Source organism: Tachysurus fulvidraco, chromosome 7 (assembly GCF_022655615.1).
Source record: "Tachysurus fulvidraco isolate hzauxx_2018 chromosome 7, HZAU_PFXX_2.0, whole genome shotgun sequence".
Classification (NCBI taxonomy): Eukaryota; Metazoa; Chordata; class Actinopteri; order Siluriformes; family Bagridae; genus Tachysurus; species Tachysurus fulvidraco.
In genome coordinates this window covers 26,962,386-26,987,793 of record NC_062524.1, presented here as the reverse complement: position 1 = coordinate 26,987,793, position 25,408 = coordinate 26,962,386, and the positions used below count along the sequence as shown (strand labels likewise).

Genomic DNA, 25,408 nt, shown 5'->3' with positions numbered 1-25,408 from the left:
ATACCGACTTTATACCGCACTATAGGGAATAGAGGATAGGAAGCCTTTTTACCCAGGATAAACATGAAGGCTATATTTAAATGTCCTAATTATGCTAAACAAGGTCCTTTGAGACAAAAAGCATCTGAATCAGGCACAGATAAGAGGTGAGATCATGTGTGTCAAGGTTGCTTCACCTGATCAGTTCGGGATCGCTAACAACAAGCCTACCGAGACATAAAATCTCTTTTCAGACACAAGGCTGCTGTGGTTTGTTTAAGAGCCGAGGTTATCAATCTAAACCGATCGAAGAACTTCATGACAGGGTTGTAAGCAGGGATGATGGTCGGCCCTGAAGCAGGAAAACCTGGATGTTCTAATCACGCCCTTCGTGGCTCTGTTGAAATCAAGGTTAGCCTCAGTTCAACTTTTAATTTTCAATTGTCAAGACCGATACGGAAAGATTTATTGTGGTGGTGTCTCGAGCCCACACCCTTTTTTTTTTCTCACACAAATAGCTTTTAGAAATTGATTTTCTCTGAGCAATTAGTCATTTTTAAGGGCTAAAGTGTTATCCTTTCACAATGCAGCCCTCCCGGGTCAGCACACGTTATTGATATTTTCAAATTGGTGCCTTGAATTTGTCCCCCCGAACCGTTGGCTTTCATTTATCTTATGGGAAGGTAGAGATACAGATCCTCTTCTTAACTCACTAAGAAAAATGCTGCAAAGTACATCAAAATTAGATGGAAACCACACAGCAGAGGAGTTCTAATCTCCGAATGCACAGCGCATTGCGTTTATTTCGACTTTGAGCCGAGGCAGATTAATGAGCGGTATCGGCCCAGTATGCCAGGACCGCTCAGATTAATGAGGCCAGACCTGTTCAAGACTCTACCGAGTGTTTGCTGAAATGCAAACCTAGCTGTTTCTAACCATTTTTAACACAGTCAAAGATCAAGCTGTCAGATCTCTTGCTAAGTTGTGCTGGTTTAACCTGCAGGGAAAGTAAACCCATGATTGCTTTCGATCTAGGTTAATGTTAGTTTTGTATATAAATAATCAGTGAGACTTCTAATATGGATCTCTGAAGAGTTTTCTCCCTGTAAGTGGGTGGTACTAATCCTGGAATAAGATAGCAAGACTGCATACATGAGTGGAATTAACTAAGCTTGAGTTGTACTGTATTTATGAGACTGAGATATTACAGATGAAAAATGAGCTGAAGGTCAATTTGTGTCCTAAGTCTTAATACTTAATTCTTTGAAAACCATAAAGTTTCCCGTGGAATCCACTATAAAAATGAAATTTAATCAAACTTGAAGGTTCACCGGTGTCATCAGGTCAGAACCCATGAGCTTTGAGTCATGGCTTTATGTTCTATGCAGGTCTATAACTTAAAGCCTTGCTTAGAAAAAAAAAGAGATTGGATTGTCATCACTTTGATGAGTCAGGTCAGAGACTGTAATTCGGGTCAAATGAAGCTGTCGGAGAACATTCTTAAGATGGAGAATCGTGTAGCTGTGTGAGACTGTTCATCTCGAGTGATCTGCCTCGGAGCTGTAAAGGACCCACTCGAGCGCAAGTTCGTTACTGAAATATTAAACAGTTAATAAGTACGCTTGTTTTTAAGATCGCTGTAGAGGTGAGACGCACAGTTGGGATGTTTTAAGATAAACCTCGTCCTTTCTTTTGAAGCTACAAAAGGGTTTTAGAGTAAATCTGGGTGGTGAGATGAAGGGAGGGAGACGAGCCATATTGATCCAGCACCTCTGTCTTTGGGCACAGTGTAGCGGGATCTCCCGCCAGGAAAAACAAATCACATCGGAGGAGTGATGGATGTGGCGCTCCAGGATTCGCCAGCTTTGCCATCTGGACGGGCGACACTGTATCTCAGCCCTGTGCATGGCAAATTAAATTTACATCCAGTGCAGCCTCTTCTTCTGGCATGAACACACAGAGAGACCACCCAAACACACACACACACATACACCCTCCAGCAAAACCAACACTGCACTGAAGTCTTCTACAAATCAGCAGTAACGTTTTATTCAATTACGAGTAGGGATGGTTAAAAGAAAAAAACAGGAGACGTACAGTGATTTCCACTGTGTGACGTAGTACCCTCTATCAATCTCGTATACGTATGTAGAGTTTACCTTTTACTACTAAAATGCACACATGAATCTTTAAGGTTCTTAGTAGAATCCTCAAACCAAGTGATTTGTGATCGAATGGTATCCAATAGCACCTTTTTTTCTAAAGGAAACTTTTATTATGAAAATAGGGAGTAAAAAAAAAAAGTTCCTTGAAGTTCCTTAAATATGGAATTGTCTCCTTGGAACCCATACGGCAGGTCCAGGTATAACCATTTTGTAGGGTAAGAACTATTAATTACAATTTAACCTTTATAAAGTCTTGAAGATACTTCAGAACCCTAATGCCTCTTTTCCACCGGAAAGAACCGGGTGCTGGTTCAGAACTAGTGTTGGTGCTGGTTCAAAGTTGGTTCCACTGGCAAACCTTCTAAGAACCGGTTTGCCTTTCCACCGGCTAGAGAGCCATCACGGCGCCGAGTGTGACGTCACTGTATACGTGTCACGTGTCCCAGCAACGTTAGCGCAGCAGCGACAAACACAACAATGGCGAATGTTGCTTTACTGTTAATGCTCATGGCTTTGTGAACCTACATTGGAATCCAAACGCGGCGAATAAAACGTGTACGTGCGGCTCCGTGTAATCTGTATAAACGGAGGTTGCAATCGATAAAGTACATAACGTTATTTTATCGTTAACACCGAAAAAAATTTAGCCTTAGCATGTAGCTACCTACTATCATGTGTGCTGATAATGTATCATATCGCGGTAAAGTAAAAGTGTATTAAACATTAGTATACTTAAGGTACATTATCAAATGCGCTAACAGTAGCCCCGCCCACAGCTCCTGATGCAAGCGGTTCTTAAGTCTAGACCAGCGACGTTTTGGTGCTACTTAAGAACCACTTTTCCTGGTTCAAAGCCAGTGCTTTGGTGGTCGAAACAGAAAGAACTGGTTCTAAATTAGGCTCCGAACCTGCACTCAAACTGCCTCGGTGGAAAAGGGGCATAAGTGGTTCCAATTAAAAAAAAAAAATTAAAGACTTAATAATGATTTTTTTTAGGAAATCCTTAATCCTTATGTAAACTCTTGAATAACCCTATTTTTAAAAGAACAGAACTCTTTTTTAGGGACTTTAAACAAAAGGTAACAAACATTGAGCTAAGAACCTAACGGAGAATGAATTAATAAACATTTTAAGAACCAAGCGTATAGTGGAACCAAATATTAGTACCTATATCAGGTATTCAGGTGTGTGAAATGTGATGGAAGTGGCACAAAGGTTCTTGTATGTTTCATTTTATGAATAAATGTTCTTTACTTCATAAAGGTTCTATTTCTAAATACTTTCCTGATGATGCCCCAGAGGGACAAACAAAAAACCCTACAGGTTTCCCGTCCTGGCTCTTGCCTTCTACTTCATCTCTAGAACTTTAAGATTTACAAAAGGTGTACTAAAATAAACCTCCTCCCCCTGGGTTGTGCCAACCTCCAGAACCTTACCTTTTAGACGTTCCTTTCACCTCCGCCAAGGACGGCAAAATTAGGTTAGGGTTTGGCGTGATGAGGCCTGAATAAAATCACTATTCTTAAAAGAATGGTCCCTGAAGCATTCTGGGTAGTTACTGCACTCCACATTCGATGCTAATTCAATAGGGCTGATTTTGATGGGTCACTGAATCAGATTTGTGGCGCTCGCTACCTCCGTGTTGACTTTGCATGACAGAATCTAGATCATTAAAGTCAACGTTCTATGAGATCTGCATCGTTTGTCCGGGCTTCTTTCGCCGGTTATGTTACAAGACTTCCTGAGTAAATTCATTTTCCTTAATATCCGTTCGTCTCTGTGACACAGAACCGGTCGTTACCGGTGCGAAGTAAACAGATGATTAAACGATCTTTGATCTTCTGGAGAGAAATTGAAGTGATTATCTCACAGAAGTCTGTTATTACAGGACTCTAAGGACTCGTGTTAAATACATATCTATTTATTTGACAATCAGCCGTAGTGGAATCTCTTGAAGAATCAAAAATCTGCTCAGTTTTACCATCAGTTCGGTATCAAAACGTTCCAGCGGTTTTTTTTTTTTTTTTATCTTCTCAAGTGTCTCTGAAGTTGGTTATTTTCCTACATGTTCTGAAATGTTTCATGTTTCCTCACATACTGTAGTAGAGAACTTTGCCCATTTTTAAGCCATAAGGCGATGGAGGTAAAACTTTCTCATGTGTCTGTCGGTACACGTTAGCGCAAGAACAAGTGACTGTATGTTTGTAGGACTGATATGGAATTTTTATTGTAACCAGCTGAAGAACCGAAGGTCAACGCAAGGCCGAATGTCTCCGATTGGTTTTCTTTAATAGCTTCCTGGCTGTTTAAAGAAAATCTTAAGAGACGTTCAAGGCATACAAATGAATAGGAATAAAGAAGGACCAGACTCGTTATTGCCAGAGGCATCCCCGAGGATGCAGTTCACATCAAGTTCTACTGTTTTAATTATTAAACAATGACACATTATACTTTTTTTTTCACTTATAATTACAGTTAAGTTGTAGAACGCGCAGAAACGAGTTCAAATTTGTTACGTTAAAACGTTATAGAGGCTATAAACATTTTTTGTGCGTTCTACATTTTACACGAATAAGTCTAATAACGATTCATAGTAAATTATAATGCTGTATATAATTCCTTATGGATCCGTTATAACGTGTTAATAAATGTGTTCATAAATCGTTATACTCAAGCACATCCACTAATCTTGAAGATCTTATCCTTTTCCTCCCCAGACGACGGATGACCTGTTGGTGGCGTCTGCCGAGTGTCCGAGCGACGACGAGGATATCGACCCTTGTGAGCCGAGCTCAGGTGGGTTAGGTTAGTCATCTCTTTTATTATTCCTTCCTTTCAGCCTTATCTGTTTCTCACCATCTCTCACCAGAGCGCTCGAACGACTGTCCTCTCGAGTCTATGGACATTGACATTAATTTAGGGTAAAAATAAAAAATACATAACACTGTCATTACAGTTTATAACACCATCATAGGTTATTAGTAAAACCTTCATAATAACTCGTGCTACCTAACAGATAGAGGAAAATGATACCAGGCACAATTTTATTAGTACAGTGTAATTATTGCTACTGTTGAATCTTTATTATAGAACTGTTATGATGTTTTATAGCACAGCTGTTTGTTGTATGTCAACATGCTGTCAATCTGTCCCTGTTTTAAATGTTTTAAAGACCTGGTGTCCATCTGCATAACAAGTCAAAAGATGTAAAGCAATGTTTAGTAACATTTTGTTTACCAAAGCTTTCAAAGGCTACATACAACCTACATAAACCTGTCATAACAAATGATGAACACCTATGTAAATATTTACAGGCATAACAGTTATGTCAAATGATATTAAATTGTATTATGAGGCATTATGAAACTAAATATAGTTATATAGTGAAGTTTGACTGTGTCAATGCTATAATGTGCCATAACACAACCTTATGTCAGTTGACAGAGGTAAGCCTTTAAAGGAAGTCTTTAAGTAAAGTTGACTGATTACCTGTGTCAAGTGACAGATGTTGTTAAAATAAGGTTGAGTTATGATGCATTATAACACCTAAATATTGAGTTTAGACTGTCAGTGTTATAATGTGTCACAACCTCACAAGTCAGTGCTATGTCTTCCATTAGAATAGAAAGCATGCAAAGGCCTACATGATACCTGCATATCTCATGAAACATCAGATTGTGTTATGATGCATCGTAACATCATTACTGTACATAGTGAGTTTAGACAACGATTTCATCATTGCACTGTAACTACACAGTTAAGTACCATTTCTAAGACCCTTAAGTAAAGATTGCTGACAAATACATGTCCTGACTGCTTCTGCTTTCTGGAATAAGGCATTATAAGTACTGATTTTGGTGCTTAGGAAGGTACATGAAGATGGGCTTTAATTCAAGTGACATTTTCAAGGGAACAACGTTTTCCTAACATGCTATTATGGATGTTGTTATGAACCTTTATGTAACTCTGTCGGTTGACACAAAGCACTTATTTAGTTCTTATGTAGCCTTATAAACATTAGATTAAAGTGAAAATTTTGTCCATGCTAAGGTGCTTACATGCACGTCAGTCAACGTGACCTTGCTCTTTTGCGCTATTAGCGGCATTTGCTTGCGGAATAAGTTGTCCCGCATGATAGCCTAAAGGCTTCGTGGCATCTGCTACATTTGCTCTAATGCTTTATGCATGAAAATGACATGGGGTGTAAATGAAGACAGAAGCCGTCAGGACGGAGCGAAGATGGCACCTTCATGCTTTTCAGCGTTCGGCTTTGAGCACGCGACGTGTGATGTGTCCCCGCTCGCGTTAATTACGCAGAACGGCAGGTCTGGGATTTCGAATCGTGTTGTCTTGCGTTCTCTTCGCTTTACATGCGCTGATTACATGCGACACACTCCTGGTTCACTAAACCATGTTTCTGTCCTCTGAGGAAAACAAACGCTGGGGTTCTGGAACACAATATCGTAATTAGCACTCTGGGGTCTGGCGGTGAACGTCGGTGGCTGTGAACCTCGGCATAAATTTGGGCAACTGGGAAACGTCAGAGGTTCCGTAGCGCTATAGCACAAATGATATGGAGGCAGTCAGGGGCTTTGGTTCACGTGTGATTTTTTTTTCCCTTGACATTAAATAATATGATTATATATGATCTTATCCCTTGTGCTATTAATATACACTAAACGATTTTGCAATCTTGCGTTTTTCAGATTACCGAGAACATATTTAGAAATCTTTGATGATCTCGTGATCTTTTCATGATTGTAGCACTGACTAGGGACTTGGGTTGCCATGTTTAATAAAATCAAGACCAAAATAAGTATGGATTAGTAAATCTTAAGCTTTATGTTGAGATTAATGCCTAATACTATAAATGCCTCTTTCTATATTATGAAAAATACTCCACATGTATTATTACAGCATGCTAAGTGTTTGGTCTTACCTCGAAAGACTAACTCATCCCAAAACCTAATTCTACCTCTTTAGCAAGTTTTGATAGCATTTTTATTTTTATTTTTTATTTTCATTCCGAGCCATTTTGAAAAAAGAAATTTAATCTATCTATAATTTCTTGTAAGTCACTTGGGTTCGACACGAGTCACATCTGTTTAACCTTTTTTTTATCAAGCTCCAAGATGATCCAAGCTTCTTACAGTATCTAGCAGTTAAGACCTTTAATTGCTGGTTAAATCCTAGAGTTTGGATCATTAATGAGGTTTTACTCATTGTTTCTCTCTCATATTTAAGGTTTTTGGTCTAGACAGTTTTTGTGGACAGAACTGTGGATATTATGCTGCGAGAAGTCAAACTCTTTTGTGGAAAAAGGTCTTTGTTATGGAGCATCTAACCTACACTATGGTTGTGCTGGAGTTAAAATCATGTAAGAGCTGCAGCATTAGATATGTATCTGCTTTGATCTGTCTATGTACAGCTTTATAGTCAGCTCCTGCAGTTCATATCGAGAGTTGAAGGTAATTCATGAGCACATCATCCAAGGCTCTTCATAATGCTCTGTTGTGTAACGCTGGATCAGATGGTCAGACAGGTCCACAAGCACAGGCTTTTGTACTTGATGACAGGTTGAGCTTGGAAAGCTCTGAATTAAACCGGCTTCATTTCGGTGTGTAAAAAGTACTGCTAGACGCTAGCTCCTATCTAAAGGGATTGCACTCGAAGACCAAAACGGGATAAATAATGAAAATATGAAGACTTCTAAGGTCTCGAGTGATCCGAATATAGCAATAAACCCTGCGAAAATGATTGTCTGTCGGTGTGACACTTCCTGGAGACAAACTTTGATCGGTTTTGTAGAGAGAATCCCGTTTGTTCTCTAACACAGCAGCCTTACCCGGTTAGAGTCTCGCACAAGGTCAGTCGAGGACAGTCTGGGGGGTTTAGACACCCCGAGTTATCCCTCAGAGAGTCGAGAAGCACTTGCAGAAACCTCAGAGTGATTTGACACCAGCATGCCAGGAGTGGGAGTGGGGGGGTGGGATCGGGTAAATGGGGGGCTAACAGCGTATATTGATCAATATCTGGATTCTGCTACACTTGGTCAATATCACAGTCATGTTAAAGGATCGTATCCACTGCTGTTCGAGAACGGCAAAGTGTCTAAAGTTCTCCTGCAACACGGAGTTCTGTTCCTAAGCTTTTCGATAAAAGTTACCCTGAGTCGTCTGGAGTCCACCAAAAATTTGCATCCAGGAATTGTGCAAGCAGGGCGGAGCTATACTTATTAGCATCCTGGTCCAATTGCATGAGCACCAACTATCTTAAAGTTCAGACCGAACGTTAAGCTTGTCCTTTGCACTGATGTCCCGGGGTGGGGAGTGGGGGACGACGACGTCATCATTACGTGATGACGTCATTACATCATTACGACGCACATCATCGCTTCTCCATTACGTACAACGGAGATCAATAAAAGAAACATTCAGACACACTTCAGGTTTAGCTTCGTATCTAACTGCATGAAGCTAAAGTATTTTTCTGCTTAAGTCTGAACCAGTTTCCAAGTGAACTGTACTGATGAGAACAGTTTGTTGTGAATAATGTATTTGTATTGAGTTACACCCCTAGTACAAATAAAGGGACGGTATGATGTCATGGAGGTCTGTTCGCTCCTCAAGGTCAATCCAACAGGCTGTAGATCATAGACCGACAACAACCCCTACGCTCTTCATCACTCCCACACACCACCACCATCACCACCTCCTTTTCCCAGCGGCAGCGCTATCAGCGATCGAGTGAGATCGATCCCCGGCTGTATTTATCGTCACGCCCTATTTCTTTTACAGCCGGAAAAGCGCAGGCTCCGGTGGCGCAGAGGGTCGGAGCTAATCTTCCAGCGGGCACCAGATTAGATCGCAGTGCAGCAAAGTGAAGCTTTGTAAACACAAGAAACCGCAGCGAGCCGAATCTCCACCTCAGCAGCACAATGAAGGACAGGAACAAAGCGATAGATGAGCTGAGTTTTAAAATCTGCCACATGACAAGCATTGAAATATACATCAGCATGTCAAAGCTGACAAGTGGAAAGGCAAATGAGCTGCACTGCTCCACGCTCCAGGCAGTGTGAGGCACAATAAGCTGACTAAATGGGACTTTTCTGAAATATTCCCTCTACCTAACGGAGGTGTTTTTTTTTTTCCCCAGATGTGCGATGGGGTTTAAGATCGAGCGTTAATGAGAATCATAAATATTTTATCTGGGATTGCAGAAGATGAGAGAGAGCTCAGAGTTAGAACTCAATGAGAGGAAGAACAGATTAGTGTGCTGTGTAGGCTTCTACTTTAAATTCCCTGGCACTGAATAGCTTCATTTTTTTTCCCTCAACTACAACATCCGCCTCCACAAACCCAGCATGTTTTCTACCACACTTTTGCTTTTAGCTTCTTTTCTTTTCTTTTTTTCTATTTTCCCGTCTGTTTCTACTGTAGACCGAAATGAATTACAGCTCGGTGCTGTTGAATTCTCACTTCTGCTCAGAAGGTGTTAATTCATTTTCAAAATAATTTCATTGTTGATCTGCCGACGTTTTCTTTAAAGAGACGTTTCTTTAACGTTTACGGATTCTACGGTGTCAGGACCTTGTAACGATCTCAAACGATCGCTTTCTCGGTAACGTGACAAGCTGCGTTTTATCGAAATGCATTAATTAAAATGCCTCAAAATAATTAATTAATAATGATGTCATTTTATTAAAAAGCAAAACGTTCACAAAGCAGCTACATTTTCAGTATATAGCACAACAACAACAAAAAACGTATTGATCTTATTTTGTACCTAATCGTATAATTAAGTCTATTTTTTTAATGGTGGATTATTTAGATGTCAATGTACTGGGAATGAGCTGTTTCTATGGAAACGAAAACGTATTAGAACAAGCACGTTGATATATATACCCTGGGATTTGCCGTCATCTACCTTCACAGGTACAGTGACTTTATCGTTCTGAGTCTCCAGTCACTATACAATACGTAGCCTCCCGGTTGCCATAGTAAGAAGGTTATAAATTGTTTTATGAAACATTCTGGAAAAAATTTTGGCAGTGTTTATCTGCATCATGTCATACGCCATGTTCCGAATCACATGCTCCGCTGTCTTCACTCCCATTGGTGCACCGAGTCGCTTCATATTTGCATATGTGGACACGCCCACATCTGCGTCGGTCATGTCACAGGAAGCCATCGGCCGTGTTTGGAAACGAACGATCTCTGTATGTGTATGGAACTGGACCTATTGTTATGGAAAACCCCATCTGACCAATCAGAATCGAGAATCCAGAAAGACTTTTGTGCTATTTTTAACGGTCATGATAAGAATTTTCATGCATTTGCAATGATGCAAAAAAAATAAATAAATAAAACCTCTACTATGGGCTCTAGAAGAGCTCTATGTAGGTGTAAAAAGGGGTTATGACGCTTGCGAGCAAATCACATGCTTGTTTGGTTCTTTCTTTACTGTGCGCTGTCCTCCTGTTTGCCGATCACCTGAGCTGCTGCTCTGTTGTCACAAACAGAATGTATACGCTCTCCACCGGTTCACTCCTCTCTGAACTAACACGAAGCGAGCGCTGAACCGTGAAATTCACATTTTGGACTGAGTCGATGACAAGAATGGAATAACAGTCATAAAAACACAGCAAGTGTAAGCAGTTCCTCCAAATAGCCCTCGCCGAGAACCGACGTACCTGAGACAAAATATAATTCCCCGGAACATCAGAGGCTCGTGGCGTACGTGCTCGGTTCATGTTGATTAATTTCCTACAAAATGTAGTGAAGCTTCAGCTCTAGTATCTCATGGTTTCTAAAGCAACAGACCATTTTTAGTAACTTGTAAGAAAGATGATCTGCATAATTAATTCATTCATAGAAAAATAAATGCTATAAAACAGAACATTTCTATACCAAGCTACAACTGCCGGGCCCCTGAGCAAGGCCCTTGTTTGTCGCTCTGCAAAAAGGTGTCTGCTAAATGCTGTAAATGTAAATGTGAATGTAAAGATTTTATTGTAGATGTTAACGGTTCCTGGTGGACCAGCAGCAGGATCCCGCTCTCTCAGTGCCCGGGTTTGATCCCCTCCCCCAATACCCCCACCCCCAAACACCGTTGATTATTTTCCTATAGCTGCACCTCTTCCTCATTAGCATCCTCTCAAACTGTCCCTTTTGACTGATGGTAACTTAATGAAGCTTTTTAACAGCCCAGCGCTGGAGAGGTTAATGTCACATTTAAGCCTCGCACATAAAGGCGAGTTCACGGCGAGTCAGCACGAGCGTGTGTTTACGATTTACTTGCTTTATGGGCTAATAAAAAAGCGCAAGCTTCTATAAACTCGGCCGATCGGCCCATCTAGACGGCGCGATAGTGGAACGTGTTCAGAAAAAGTACAGAGATGTTTGGGGTTTTTTTTAAGCCGACGCTCTCTAACGTCAGACTCACCAGCTTCTCCATGACGATATGTCGCTATTACCCAGGGCCCTAATACGGTACTCAACCAGAGCAACAGGGTTCTCACACGTCCGACCTTCCTCCGTCAGTCAGAAAGGTTAATCGGGAGACTGGACGTTAAACCACCGGAATGTTCGGATGACTGGAAACTGTATTAGTCTCGTGTCTTGTGTATGTTACATAAATTAGTGCTGACAAGGAGCACAGTGAGATAATTAGCGTACGAGGCTAACGCTGCTCGGGGGGGAAAAAACCCTTGACATGCTTACAGTTTGACTTTTACGTCTAAATAATGGTCTGTGCAAAAGTATTTACCTATTCCATGTAGTGTATTAGAACTGATTTGGGATTTTGTCATGAATTTCCACAGAACAGCCCATAATATCGAAGTGATCAAAACGTTTTTATTTAAACATGTAAAAAGTTGCGATTACGTATGTTTTAAAGCACCGTTACTCTAATATGTGAAAACTAGTTGTGGCGAAAATTGATCTAATTATTTAAGAGTCGAAAAAAGAAAAATGGAAAGAACACTATAAGAAAGCAAAAAAAAAGTTACCATAAAGAAAATTCATTTCAGCAAAGACGAAGAACAAAACGTGAATTCAGTGACCGATTAGAGCATGAATATTTTCTGTATTGAAACATGTTTCTTTCTGTTTTTCATGGATCCCAATCAGAAGGAAAGTTTTATTGCTTCAGCACAAGTGATTCTCTAATTACAAACTAAACTTATTAGACTTATGTCCATTTCATTTCGGCTTTTTCTGGATGAAATTGTGGTGAAATCATTGTTCAGTTCAATTCAATTCAAGTTTATTTGTATAGCGCTTTTACGATAAACATCGTCTCAAAGCAGCTTTTCAGAACATAAACATAGAACAGAATTTAAACATAAGGAGAAAAAAGAATTAATATAGTAAAAAATTAAGATATATATATAGTTCACAGTGTGTATGTATGTATGTATGTATGTATGTATGTATGTATGTATGTATGTATATATGTATGTATGTATATATGTATTTATCCCCAATGAGCAAGTCTGAGGTGACTCAGGCAGCAGTGGCAAGGAAAAACTCCCTTAAATTGGTAGGGAAGAAACCTTGAGAGGAACCGGACTCAAAGGGGAACCCATCCTTATATGGGTGGAACTGGGGGTGAGATTACAAATATACAGTCAAACAAATGTTGAATTGGTGTAAAGATCACATGGAGTTCAGATCTCCTCTTGGTATCATAGAGTCCAACTGGAGCTGGTAGATCTGTAGATGTCTCAGGATTCTCACAGAGTCGGCCTCATCTCAGTGGAGGTCCAAAATCTTCATCGCACGGAAGACGATCGGAGCTGGTACAATGTCTGGATGCCTCGGGATGGGTAGAAAGAGAGAAGCAGTGTAGAGGGATTAACATATCTGCTGTTCATAAAAAAGGTGCAAGTCTAAAGTACTGGTGCATAATTTTATGGGATGTATTGTGTGTGTGTGTGTGTGTGTGTGTGTGTGTGTGTGTGTGTGTGTGTGTGTGTGTGTGTGTGTGTGTGTATACGCCTGACTAAAGAGGTGAGTTTTTAATCTGCTTTTGAACTGGGAAAGTGTGTCTGAGCCCCGAACACTATCAGGAAGACTACTTCAAAGTTTGGGAGCCAGATAAGAAACCGTTCTACCACCTTTAGTAGACTTAGATATTCTGGGAACTACCAGAAGTCCTGAGTTTTGTGATCTCAGAGAGCGTGAAGCTAGAAAGAATTAGCTAGAAAGCTAGTTAGCTAGAAAGAATTGTACATGAGGTTAGGAAGCAGTAAGGAATCAAACGGAGGAAATGATCGTCGGCTCATCTGTCCAAAAGTAGCATCGGTAACCAAGTGAATCTGGCATCATTTCTATTTCCCACATTTCTTATTGTCATAAAGTCTTATAAACAACTCCGTAAAATTCAAAACAGCTGCTTTCAGTGGACTGCAATGAAAACAAGCCCCAAATGGTTTCATCATAAAAGTGATGGCTTTAGACTGCAAACTCATTTTATCTACATTACCAGAGTGTTTCAGGCACAGGAGAAAAACAGCTACAAAACTTGATAATTGGCCTTTTAAATTAAGATAAATAAAAAAAAGAAAGAAAATATTAAAGCAATTAATAAAAAGAAAATAGAAACATAAGCTTAACAAGAAAAATGTGAATAAATCACTAAAACTTAATAACTTGAATTATATATTGTCTTTGAATTAAAACCGTTTAATTTGATAACGAGTTAAATCAAATATTATAAATGAATAAAAATAGTAAATTCCTAATCTGTAGTCCAGAATTGTACAATTCTTTTCTGCTAAAACGCTGGAGCTTATAGATATTCAGTAAAACTCTCTTCCAGACCAACACTCTCGTCGAGAGCGATCTCGTCGTTCAGCCGTAATCCCGGATCAGCTGAATGAAGTCTTTTTGATGGACTATAATACCTTCCAGAGATCGGTCAGCTACGCTGGAGCTGGGCCATTAAGGGCTTTGAAGGTCAAAAGCAAGATTTTAGAGTCAATACGAAACTTAATAGAAAGCCAATGTCAATTGAATCAGACCGAAATAATACGCACTGACTTCCTTTTCCTGCGAAACAATCCGAGCCCTGCGTTCTGATCCAACCGATGTTTAGAGAGAGAGAGAGAAAGAGAGAGAGAGAGAGAGAGAGAGAGAGAGAGAGAGAGAGAGAGAGAGAGAGAGAGCGAGAGCGAGAGCGAGAGATCAGGGCTTGTTTGCGCAGAACTAGTATTAATATTTTTATACATCTCATAAATGTATCATCAGTACAAAACGTGTTTCATATAAAAATCATTTGTATACTTATGAAGCAAGCAGAAATAATAATAAAAAAATAACTTTCAGATGCTACATATGTTGTAATGTACATCACATAATTATGAGTTTTGTCTCCATCTTCATCAAAAACTATTAGAACATGCATGGATTAGGTAAATTAGAGTTCTGGGTAATTTGTACACAAGAATAGAAATAGATATAGATAGAACTTATAGATACATGGCAGCAAGTGAATATTATTATTATTATTATTATTATTATTATTATTATTATTATTATTATTATTTTCTTTGTTGTTTTTTATTCTTTTTTTTTTCTTAAAATGAGGAGTTCTGTTTTCAAACTATAGTGCTCCTAACACACAACCTTGGGGAACACCAATTTGCCTTTTCTTTTAGCTACAGCAAATATTAGTGACCCATTAACTGATGATTGACATCAAGTGTCTCCATATCAACCCGTCACACAAACCTGCTGCAATAGGAAACCAATTAATGACATCTGATTAATCAGATTTTGAAAATCCTGTCTGCATTTCTTTTCCACTACTTTAGCTTGTGTGGTTGGTCGTACAGTATTGGCTGAATTTTATCACGGAGATGTCTGATATCAGGCTGAAGTCGGATGTAGGTCAGTATTAAAGTGTAACCCACTGGGGGCAGTTTATATAGGCTCAGGTAATAGGATATGTCCTCCATTTGCTTTAATGGCTAGTGTCAGACTGTTGGTTCAAGCAGTCCATAACATAACAGCATTCAATTTGGAAACCTGTTGGGAAATGAGAGGGATCGCTAAAAACGAACTAAATCCCAAATGGATCCTTTCCTCCTTCCATTAGTGTGCTTAATGCTTTCAATAAGCAATACATTATGTTGATATCGTTCAATCCCTTTTTCTTATGCAATACATACAGCAGCACTATATAGCATCCCTTTATTCAGGTCTTAGACTTAGAGTGAGGCCCAGAGGCCCAATTGTAGAAGGAATGGGTAACCTTGTTTGTTCTTGCTGACAATCTTGTGTTACCATGGATTGTGCCATGCACACATTACTGTCTCGCAACTATGAGAAATGTGTTGACGTTCCCAACATTGTCCTCCTTCCTGCTTTCATCAATCCCACTAACGAAAAGGTCTGCTTATGTTGTCTGGTCGTCTCCGCATAAACAGACCATTACCTTACAGCATGTGGCAGGCAGAGCGACCTTTTTCTGCTTCCCTCTCTCATCACGTTCTTTTCCTAAATGAGGAAAAATTGTTTAGAACACGCAGACATATACTCACATCCCTGCTGATTCCAAACCAGTTAGCAGCCGTTCGCTCCGTGCCAGGACGGCTGGTAAAAACGACGTGACTGGGGGATTAGGGATTTTGGCAAGAGTTAAAGCCGGGGAAAATCTTGTTAGACATTTTAAAACAAATCAGCTGAGTAGTTCTCGGCTCCAATCTGTACACAAGTCACACCTCGAGATCTTCTCTCGGATCCTTAGAGGCACCAAAAGATCCTTTTGTGCATGTTCATGAAAGTGGCCTGTAAAGGACTATTTGTTAATTTGTGGATCTTCAGAAATCAATTTATCCTGGCTAGGATTGTCGTTTATCTGAGTGTGAGATTCACACCTAAATTCAGGCGGAATACTTACAGGGTGAAGGAGCTAGTATGAAAACCCAAAGAATAAAGAGAACTTGATAAACTCAAAACAGACAGTAACTTTTACAAACTGTAGAACCAGGAACTGTGGTGTGGTGAGAGTTCACAAAATAACATTGTTACACTTTTACACAGGTATATGTTAAAACTAAACACAACTAGTGATGAAAAGTATGCAGGAAGTAAAAAGGAAGTGTCCTAAACCATATTGCTGAAGCTTTGAGTAGAGTAGATAAAGTGAAGTATAGTAAGTATAGCAGAGTGCAATGGAGTAGCGTGCAGTAGAGTGGACTACAGTGGAGTACAGTACAGTAGAGTGGAGTGGAGTATAGTGGAGTACAGTAGAGTGGAGTGGAGTATAGTGGAGTACAGTAGAGTGGAGTGGAGTATAGTGGAGTACAGTAGAGTGGAGTGGAGTATAGTGGAGTACAGTAGAGTGGAGTGGAGTATAGTGGAGTACAGTAGAGTGGAGTGGAGTACAGTAGAGTGGAGTGGAGTATAGTGGAGTACAGTAGAGTGGAGTGGAGTACAGTAGAGTGGAGTGGAGTAGTGTGAAGTACAGTACAGTAGAGTGGAGTACAGTACAGCAGAGTGGAGTACAGTAGAGTGGAGTGGAGTACAGTGGAGTAGAGTACATTAGAGTGGAGTAGAGTACAGTACAGTAGAGTGGAGTAGAGTGGAGTACAGTAGAGTGGAGTAGAGTACAGTACAGTACAGTAGAGTGGAGTAGAGTACAGTACAGTACAGTAGAGTGGAGTACAGTAGAGTGGAGTACAGTAGAGTGGAGTACAGTACAGTAGAGTGGAGTGGATTGGAGTACAGTAGGGTGGAGTGGACTGGAGTAGAGTACAGTACAGTACAGTAGAGTGGAGTAGAGTACAGTACAGTAGAGTGGAGTACAGTAGAGTACAGTACAGTAGAGTGGAGTACAGTAGAGTGGAGTACAGTAGAGTGGAGTGGAGTGGATTGGAGTAGAGTACAGTATAGTACAGTAGAGTGGAGTAGAGTGGAGTACAGTACAGTAGAGTGGAGTAGAGTACAGTATAGTACAGTAGAGTGGAGTAGAGTGGAGTACAGTACAGTAGAGTGGAGTAGAGTACAGTATAGTACAGTAGAGTGGAGTAGAGTGGAGTACAGTACAGTAGAGTGGAGTACAGTACAGTACAGTACAGTAGAGTGGAGTAGAGTACAGTAGAGTGGAGTACAGTAGAGTGGAGTGGAGTGGATTGGAGTAGAGTACAGTATAGTACAGTAGAGTGGAGTAGAGTGGAGTACAGTACAGTAGAGTGGAGTAGAGTACAGTACAGTACAGTAGAGTGGAGTAGAGTACAGTAGAGTGGAGTGTATTGGAGTAGAGTACAGTACAGTACAGTAGAGTGTAATGTAGTTTAGTAGAGCAGCAGTTCCCAAAGTGGGGAAGTGGGGGGCAGGGGGTCGCGAGATGATTTCCAGAAACTTTATTTATTTATATGTTAAAAAGGGTTATAATGATGAAAAAATTAGGATAATACAAATAAGCTGTAAATAAAACTTTGTTTGTTACGCCAGTTAAGTGACGGCGTCACTCACAATTTACAGCACAACAACATGCGCTAGCTAGATGCACATTCGGTGTTTTGCTAAAGAGCGATGGGTCTATTTTGAGATCTAAACTTGATCAAAAATGAAACGGTGGTTATGAAGTTATAATTGTTCCAAGGCGCCATCCAACACCGTACGTGTGTTACAGGCAGCTTGTTCGTATTCTGTCTGTAAGCATTTCACAGTTATGGGATGTTTTTGTTTTTGTCCATAATTTGTTAATAAAATAGCCCGGCTTAGAGATTGTGTTCCTTTTTGTTTTAGCTCTGTCTGATTGTAACCAAATCGCAAATCCTCACAAACTGTTGGAGGAAAACACAGAGAGGAGGAAAAAAAAAAGGGGGGGGGGGTCGCGGGTCATCAGCAGTCTAATATTGGGGGTCGGATTGGAGTAGAATCACAATTAACTCAAAGAAGAAAGAATAAGAATCTACTTATACGATTTCTGAGATTCAGTGTAAAAAATCTATCACAGGCTGGCAGCTGCGGTAGTGTATATAAAAAAGTCATAAATTATTAAAGTGTGTGTGCATGTGTGTGTATGTGTGTGTCCACTCGGTTCCCCAGCCTTGTTGTTGACTCAATGCAGACCCACATAATAGTGATTAAGAATGACTTGCAGGAGGAGGTTGGAATTATCCACAATCCTCTCATTTTGTTCATCACCACCTTCAGGGTATCCAGTTTTCAGCCTGGAATGAAGACAGCTTCCCTGATTAGCTTTCTCACCAGCATCTAGACTGTCTTCTAAGCCCACTAACATTTAAGCCTGGAATAACTCAGGGATAATAGATGGAGATTGAAGAAGGATTTTCATCCTCAGTGTGTAGCAGTTTATAAAATAGCACTTGATCCAGCACATTTGAATATTTCACATTTTGTTGCTCAGGCAGTTGCTCAAGTGCAGAAAAGGAACTAGATAGATAGATGTTATTCCAGGTGATGAAATCATAACATGCTTGAAATTCAGGCTGATTTATTGCCTGTTAATTTAAAAGTGCCATTTAATGGAAATTAATGCTGTGTATGCTGATGACCTGTCACTTCACCTCGATATGACTCAACTTTGCTGATTGTTATACAGGTTATACGCAACCCCTCATCCCGAGACGTCTCTAGTTGTACGACGTGACACATCTACATCATTCCATTACCGCACTTCCAAACATACTCACCCTTTTCCTTGCACTTGAACTTTCCTTGCTGACCCTCTCGCTGTCCTTTATCGCTCTCCCGCTGTGCTATCATGGAAAATGGCTGCATTCGGAGGTTGTTCTGTCGGGATCTAATTTTACCCTTGGGTGCACTCGAGTGGAATTTATAAGGACCCCCATTATTTTAAACACTTGTTTCAGGCACTATTTCTCGAGAAGTGTCGTCATGTAGTCAGGGAGAGCTAATGAAGAACAGAGTGCATGTGGACAGCGAGACAGACGGAGGAAATGAGCGAGATAGTCAAAAAAATGAGTGATTCATAATCAGGATGATGTTCCGCACCATTAGAACCTCAAACAGTTACTCAGAGATGATGGACTTTATTACTAAGATCATTACCATGGTGATAGAAAACTTTCCATATCAGAGAATCAGGTCTAAATTGCGTACTGATATTTTAGTGATTTGCTTATAGTATTTACTGTACCAGTATTTACCAGAGACCAAAAAAATGTTGTGTCCTCCTGTTTTTATTGCGTCCGTGTCGACGATTGAACGTCTTTATAGTGTCTCACTCCACAACGGTGTTAATATGAAGCTCATTTGAAAAGAATTTGTCCTGTTTCATCACTGGTTGTTTTTATCTACAATACTAGGAGGTGATATATTCATAAAGAAGATCCAAAAATACAAAAACGTTTGTATCTTCAGAGTAAATGTTGATATCAATCCCATTTCTGCTCTTTGAGATGCTCCAAGTTTGTTCATCTAAAAAGCAGCTCAGATTTCTCTTCAACACTAAAGTTCAGTGTAAGATCATCAACAGAGGGACAAACACACGTAAAAAGATACAGAGTCCTGACTCATATTAGATCAGACTCAAAGACACGACATCATTCGTTTAGTTATCCGGAGCGAAAACATCTCCTAAGTCTGGTTCCGTCCCGACGGCGTAACAGAACACTGGTGTAACTGGTAAAAAGTGTTAATAAACATAACCACCTGGACGACCGCACAGAGAACAGACGTTTTATACGTTGTCTTGAGCTCTTTGTGCCTTTACTTTGTTTACTCAAGAAGGTGTTGATTAATTTTCTATAACAGCCCTATATATATATATATAAAGGCTCTTCTCCTAATACTTTATCGTTTCTATAGTAACAGCTCATTCACACAGATATAAATAAAAGGAGAGATTTATTTTAACATGCATGGAAGAAGTCCCAGTTTCTCTGGGGATCTTTTAAAAGTCTTTTTTTTCCCCCTCAACACTCTTTTTTTTTCCCCCTCAACACTCCAACAGTGTCCCCCTCAACACTGTTCGCAGTACTTCCCTTAAGTTGTGATCGTTGTTTAATTAAACCTAAAAACGGGAGGCCGGCGAAGGGAAACGACTTGCTGTTGAAGTTCCACAATATTAAACAGAGCTATACGTGGATTATTACGATAGTTTTTTCTTTTTAATGAAGGAAACATGGTTGTTTAGGGAGCTAACGTGAACCCCATCACCGATCGTTTTATTCCTTTCTTCTGTGATATTTTGTTCGCATGATTACGTGTCGTAAAGCCGTGAAATGCGAAGAGATGAGAAATTGGAAGAGATGTTAGTTTCGTTTTGGCTCAAAGACAAAAATCCTATCGCGAGAGCAGAAAAAATAGCAAGGGTGCAAATAGACCGGTTCTTTAACACAACACACCTTTAGCATCTTTTAACTCATTTTGGAGTCTGGATGTCCGATCCTACTGTAAGTGAGACGTTTGAAGACATTGATTGTCGTGAATAAGTGCAGAACTGCCTGTAGTGAATCTGCATGCCGTCCCGGTGCCAGGTCCCCGTCAGGCTCTGTGTGGGACCAATCAACAGATCAGCACAGACAGCGGGTGTGAAGCTCAGCCGGGGAGATCAGACTGCCAGCCTCCCATCTCCAGGAAGAAGGGAAACACAGAGAACGTCTCGCTGCAGGAGAGCTAACACCTTAATCCGTCCTTAGAGTTAGCATAAGACATAAAAATCTGCTTTTTCTTGCTTTGTTTCCTTCTTTTTCAGTCTGTTCATGAGAATAAACCTGTTCAGCCAGACAGAATCTTTACACAGAGAAGAGAACGGAAATGTAACAAAGACAGAACAGAACAGAACAGAACATTTGCATTTCGCCGGAAACAAAACACTTTTGTTATTTTTGTTCGAGTCGGATTCGGTTAAAAAGGTGACGATACACAAGCTTTTACTGTAGGTGTCGTTTAAGTACATCGAAATTGTTCCTGACTTCTATTTTGGATTAAATGTGACAGAGGAGTTCAAATGAAAACGAATATCTGAATAAAAAAATTCCTTACATTTCTCCGATAAAAAATAAATAAATAAATAAAATAAACAGACAATAAAAACTTCTAAATAAAAGGCAATAAAAAAGTCTTCAAAAAGTTTGGTTCAAAAAGTAGAATATTCAATTTTTAAATAAAAAGTAATAATAATAAATTTTATTCAGAAAATACGACATGAACGACGTTGTTTACTACCTTCTTTTTTTTTTTCAAACAACTACTACAAAGAAAAAAAAGTGCATTAACTCTGTTGGTTGTTCGGCGTCTGGCCGAGATTTCACCTCCACCGCTCACTGTCCTTATCTCCTGTCCTGACTCTCTGACCCTGAACAACAAATAACCCGAGCCGTACAGCGTCCCCGCTCTGCAGCTGACGGGAGGAGGTGACGGCCCTCGGTTTTTTTGTGCGTTTTTTTGCCTTGAAGGAGTGAGTTTGCTTCACACCTGTCCAAAGGGATAACGCTGGCAGTGGCAGGAAGTGTTAATCTGTTCCAACGCTCAGTCACACTCCATTCCCCGAGGCACCTTCCCCCTGTCCTTGAGTGTCTGCTGGCATCCCTGGACTTGTGTTACACTATAACGGGCTTATACTACACACATACACACACACACACACACCTGACTGGAAATGTGTACAGCATTTAGATGTGTGGCTTTGTCATGGAAGACAGAAAGAACGTTTTGAATGACGACTACGATACAGGACGATGTGGTTGGATGTTGTTTCAGTGTCATATGTTCTACAAACCTCGTCCCTTTAACCTTCACCTTTAAACGTTAGGAGCCATAACTTCCGTAGCCTCCGTTTGCTAGCCCTAGCTTAGCCTACATGTTGTAGATCAGAACGTATCAATCACTTTGTTCAGATTTTCTGTCAGGGAACATTTAGATTACATCGTAGGAAGGAGTCTCCAGTGTCGGCTCTTTTTCTAACGTTTTCACCACAGAGGGATTTTATACTTTTGAGGTCTCTCAGTAGCGAGACGCCACGTTTTTGGTTTTTCTGTCTGTTGTAAGGGGGGCACGGTGGCTTAGTGGTTACCACTTTCGCCTCACACGGGTTAGATTCCTGCCTCCGCCTCGTGTGTGTGGAGTTTGCATGTTCTCCCCGTGCCTCGGGTCCAAAGACATGCATGGTAGGTTGACTGGTATCTCTGGAAAATTGTCCGTAGTGTGTGAGTGTGTGAGTGAATGAGAGTGTGTGTGAGTGAATGAGAGTGTGTGTGATGGGTTGGCACTCCGTCCAGGGTGTATCCTGCCTCGATGCCCGATGATGCCTGAGATAGGCACAAGCTCCCCGTGACCCGAGGTAGCTCGGATAAAGCGGTAGAAAATGAGAAGTGAGTGAGAGAGTGTGTGTATATATATGTGTGTATATATATATATATATATATATATATATATATATATATATATATATATATATATATATATATATATATATATATTTGGAAGGAGGCCTCAGTGATGCCGCTAATAGCTGTATCTTTGAATTAGAATTTTTTAGCTGGAAATTTTTTTTTGTAGCATGACACATTGTGTTGTTTTTTTTTTAAAGTAAAGAAAGATTAGATTATTTTTATTTCGACTTTATTTTTATGACCTAAACAGCCAAAAAAGGCGTTTTACTTTTCACCGCATGTCACATTGTCTGATTGTGTCCGTGACTAATAAAACGTTGAAGTGGAAACGAACACAACCGTAAGCACATATAAATTCATATTTGTCTGCATTTCTGTCCAGTGATTTGGTTCGTTTCTATTTGTACAGTCAAAAACCCGATGAAATGAACCAGAAGTATTACATTTGCTCTGAATTGCACTCCAAGAGATATAGCCACCATATTCAATAAATAAATTCCATCTAGGGATGGAGATGTTAACCTGGTTTCTCCAAGGTCTCGACGAAAGGTCACGTCATTCCGGCGTCTGAATAGAGATCTGTTTACTTTTATGCGTCTTGAATAATAGACGTCCCAGATTTTAGACCTGATCGAGAGCTTATTAGCGTCTGCAGAGGGATGTATAGATGTGTGTGGAGATACAGAAGAGCGCGTGAGAGATGTTTTATCAGCTCAGAGCATTAGCAGAGGGTGAGAAAGAGAGACAGAGAGACTAATGAAGGGTTACGGTGCCGAGTGTTATCAGAGCTGATGGGAGTCGGATTATAATTTGGATGGCTCTCGTACATAATGGAGGCTTGCTGATATGTAATCAGTTTCCCATTCAAAGCAGCAAATGGCTCCCAAAGCACTGGCTGCGAGTCGTTAATCCCCCCTTATCAAGCGTTTAGAGCACGATAAAGGGCGGTCAACGGTTTGATCTGGGAGTCGACTCTGCCGTCAACGCCGTCTCTGTGTTTGTCATTTGCATCATAATTGCATGTTTGCACATGTTCTCAGAATCGCCGCCGCTATCGAACACAGCTGCTCTTTTTGATAAGTGGTGTCTTCTAAAATAAAGCCGCGTTCTGTAGCCGCAGTCATTTCATTACCGTCTGGGAAAACATTCTTGAGCGCGAAGCCAGGATCGGTTTCCTGAGGACACAAGATCGCGGCGTGCCAAGCTAGCGACACTGACTTGGGAGCATCAATTTGAGAGAGCGCTCGCCATCTGTTCTTCCTCCGATAAAAAAAAATAAATAAAAAATGCCCCGCAATTAGTGATCCAGTGACAATTTTCTCATTTCTGTGTATTTTTTTTACAATGAGCGTATTGAACAAAGCAACTTGATGAGCTCTGTGGAATAGTGATCCAAAAACAGGAAGCTAGAAAGATTCTGGTGGGAAAATGAAGGCGATGGAAACGTAAAAGTAGGCAATTACAGTAAGACGTTTATTTTCTAAAAAAAAAAAAAATCTCATCAACCACTGAACACGATTTTAATCCTTTTAATGAATCCAGAATCTGACAACACTGTGTTGTTTTCCTGTACTGTTATCTGTATGATGACACTGGAACTCTTGTGCTATCTGTTACGTGTAAATAAAGTAGCTTGGGATCTGTACCAGATGCTAACCTCCGAGTGTGTGTGTGTGTGTGTGTGTGTGTGTGTGTGTGTGTGTGTGTGTGTGTGTGTGTGTGTGTGTGTGTGTGTTTCCTCAGCGAGCCCGACAGGTCCGGGTCTGAAGGGATACCCTGACCCGGTGGAGGTGCGGGAGTCCAGCAGCACCACAGGTATGGTGGTGGGCATCGTGGCAGCAGCCGCCCTGTGCATCCTCATCCTCCTCTACGCCATGTACAAGTACCGCAACCGGGATGAAGGCTCTTATCGCGTGGACGAGAGCCGCAACTACATCAGCAACTCGGCGCAGTCCAACGGCACCGTCCTCAAAGAGAAACCAGCCAACGTGGCCAAGAGCGCCGCCAAGACCAAGAAAAACAAGGACAAGGAGTATTACGTTTGATCGCTCTTTCACTGGACGTGATCCAGGAAACGCTTTTTTTTAAGGACTTCTGGATATTTTTTAGTTTGGATTTGTTTTGTTTCTTCATATCTCTCTCTCTCTCTCTCTCTCTCTCTCTCTCTCTCTCTCTCTCTCTCTCGCACTCTCTTTGAAAGAATAATACGAAACCATATCCTGTGTATAATAGCAAGGAGGAAAAAAACTGAAACGAAAACTGCTTTGAAAAAAATATCGGTTTATCTAAGATATTGCATTACACTGCAGATTGAAGGTTTCGCTCACGTCCGGACGGCAGGAACGGGACAGTGCTGGCGTGGCTTCAGCTGGACCGAAGGACGTCTGAGGAAAGCGTAGCTGATTATATACCCCATAATTAACTGCAAAGCAGATTATCAATACAAAACCCATCTGCACCTCGAGCAGCCGGCCAACAAAACACCAGGGCGTGCAGAAAAGTCACCGCTCACGCCTCCAGTCTCCCAGGAAGTTTGTCCAGAACAAAAATGAAGCGTCCGCGTCTAAGCCCGTGATCGTTCTTCGCACCGAGAGAGAGACTCGCAAAGAGACCGTCACCTGGCCTCCTGAAATCTAACGCTGGAGCAAACTGCCGTCGTGAGAAGAAATCCTGAAAGCAATCTCAAAAGCAATCTCAAGGCCTTACGTTCTCAGCTGGAGGAAAACTTAAGGCCATAAACAAAAAAGTGGAAATAAACAAAAAAAAAAAAAAAGGGACCGTTCGAGGAACTCTTGATGCACGCAACAGTATCTTATGACATATGTTTATACACCCAACATCTAAATGTGCTCTCTGGACTGTGACAGTGGTGTTTTATAGCCTGTTGTATAGACGCAAAATTATACCTGCTCCTCGATCATGGGTT

At 40.6% G+C, this 25,408-nt stretch overlaps 1 protein-coding gene across 28 annotated transcripts in view; it reads left to right on the top strand.

Annotated features, from left to right (window-relative positions):
* LOC113650021 (neurexin-1a) overlaps window positions 1-24,748 on the top strand; it is a 298,946-nt gene extending 274,198 nt beyond the window's left edge. For 18 of the 28 annotated variants that reach the window (XM_047815789.1, XM_027158041.2, XM_027158036.2 and 15 more), the window contains 2 exons: window positions 4,862-4,949; window positions 24,226-24,748. In XM_047815789.1, the coding sequence (XP_047671745.1) occupies window positions 4,862-4,949; window positions 24,226-24,527 (390 nt within the window). In that variant the 3' untranslated portion in view covers window positions 24,528-24,748. The remainder of the gene's footprint in view (window positions 1-4,861; window positions 4,950-24,225) is intronic. The other 10 variants (XM_047815788.1, XM_047815790.1, XM_027158045.2 and 7 more) reach the window with 1 other exon arrangement.
* The last annotated feature ends 660 nt before the right edge of the window (window positions 24,749-25,408 follow it).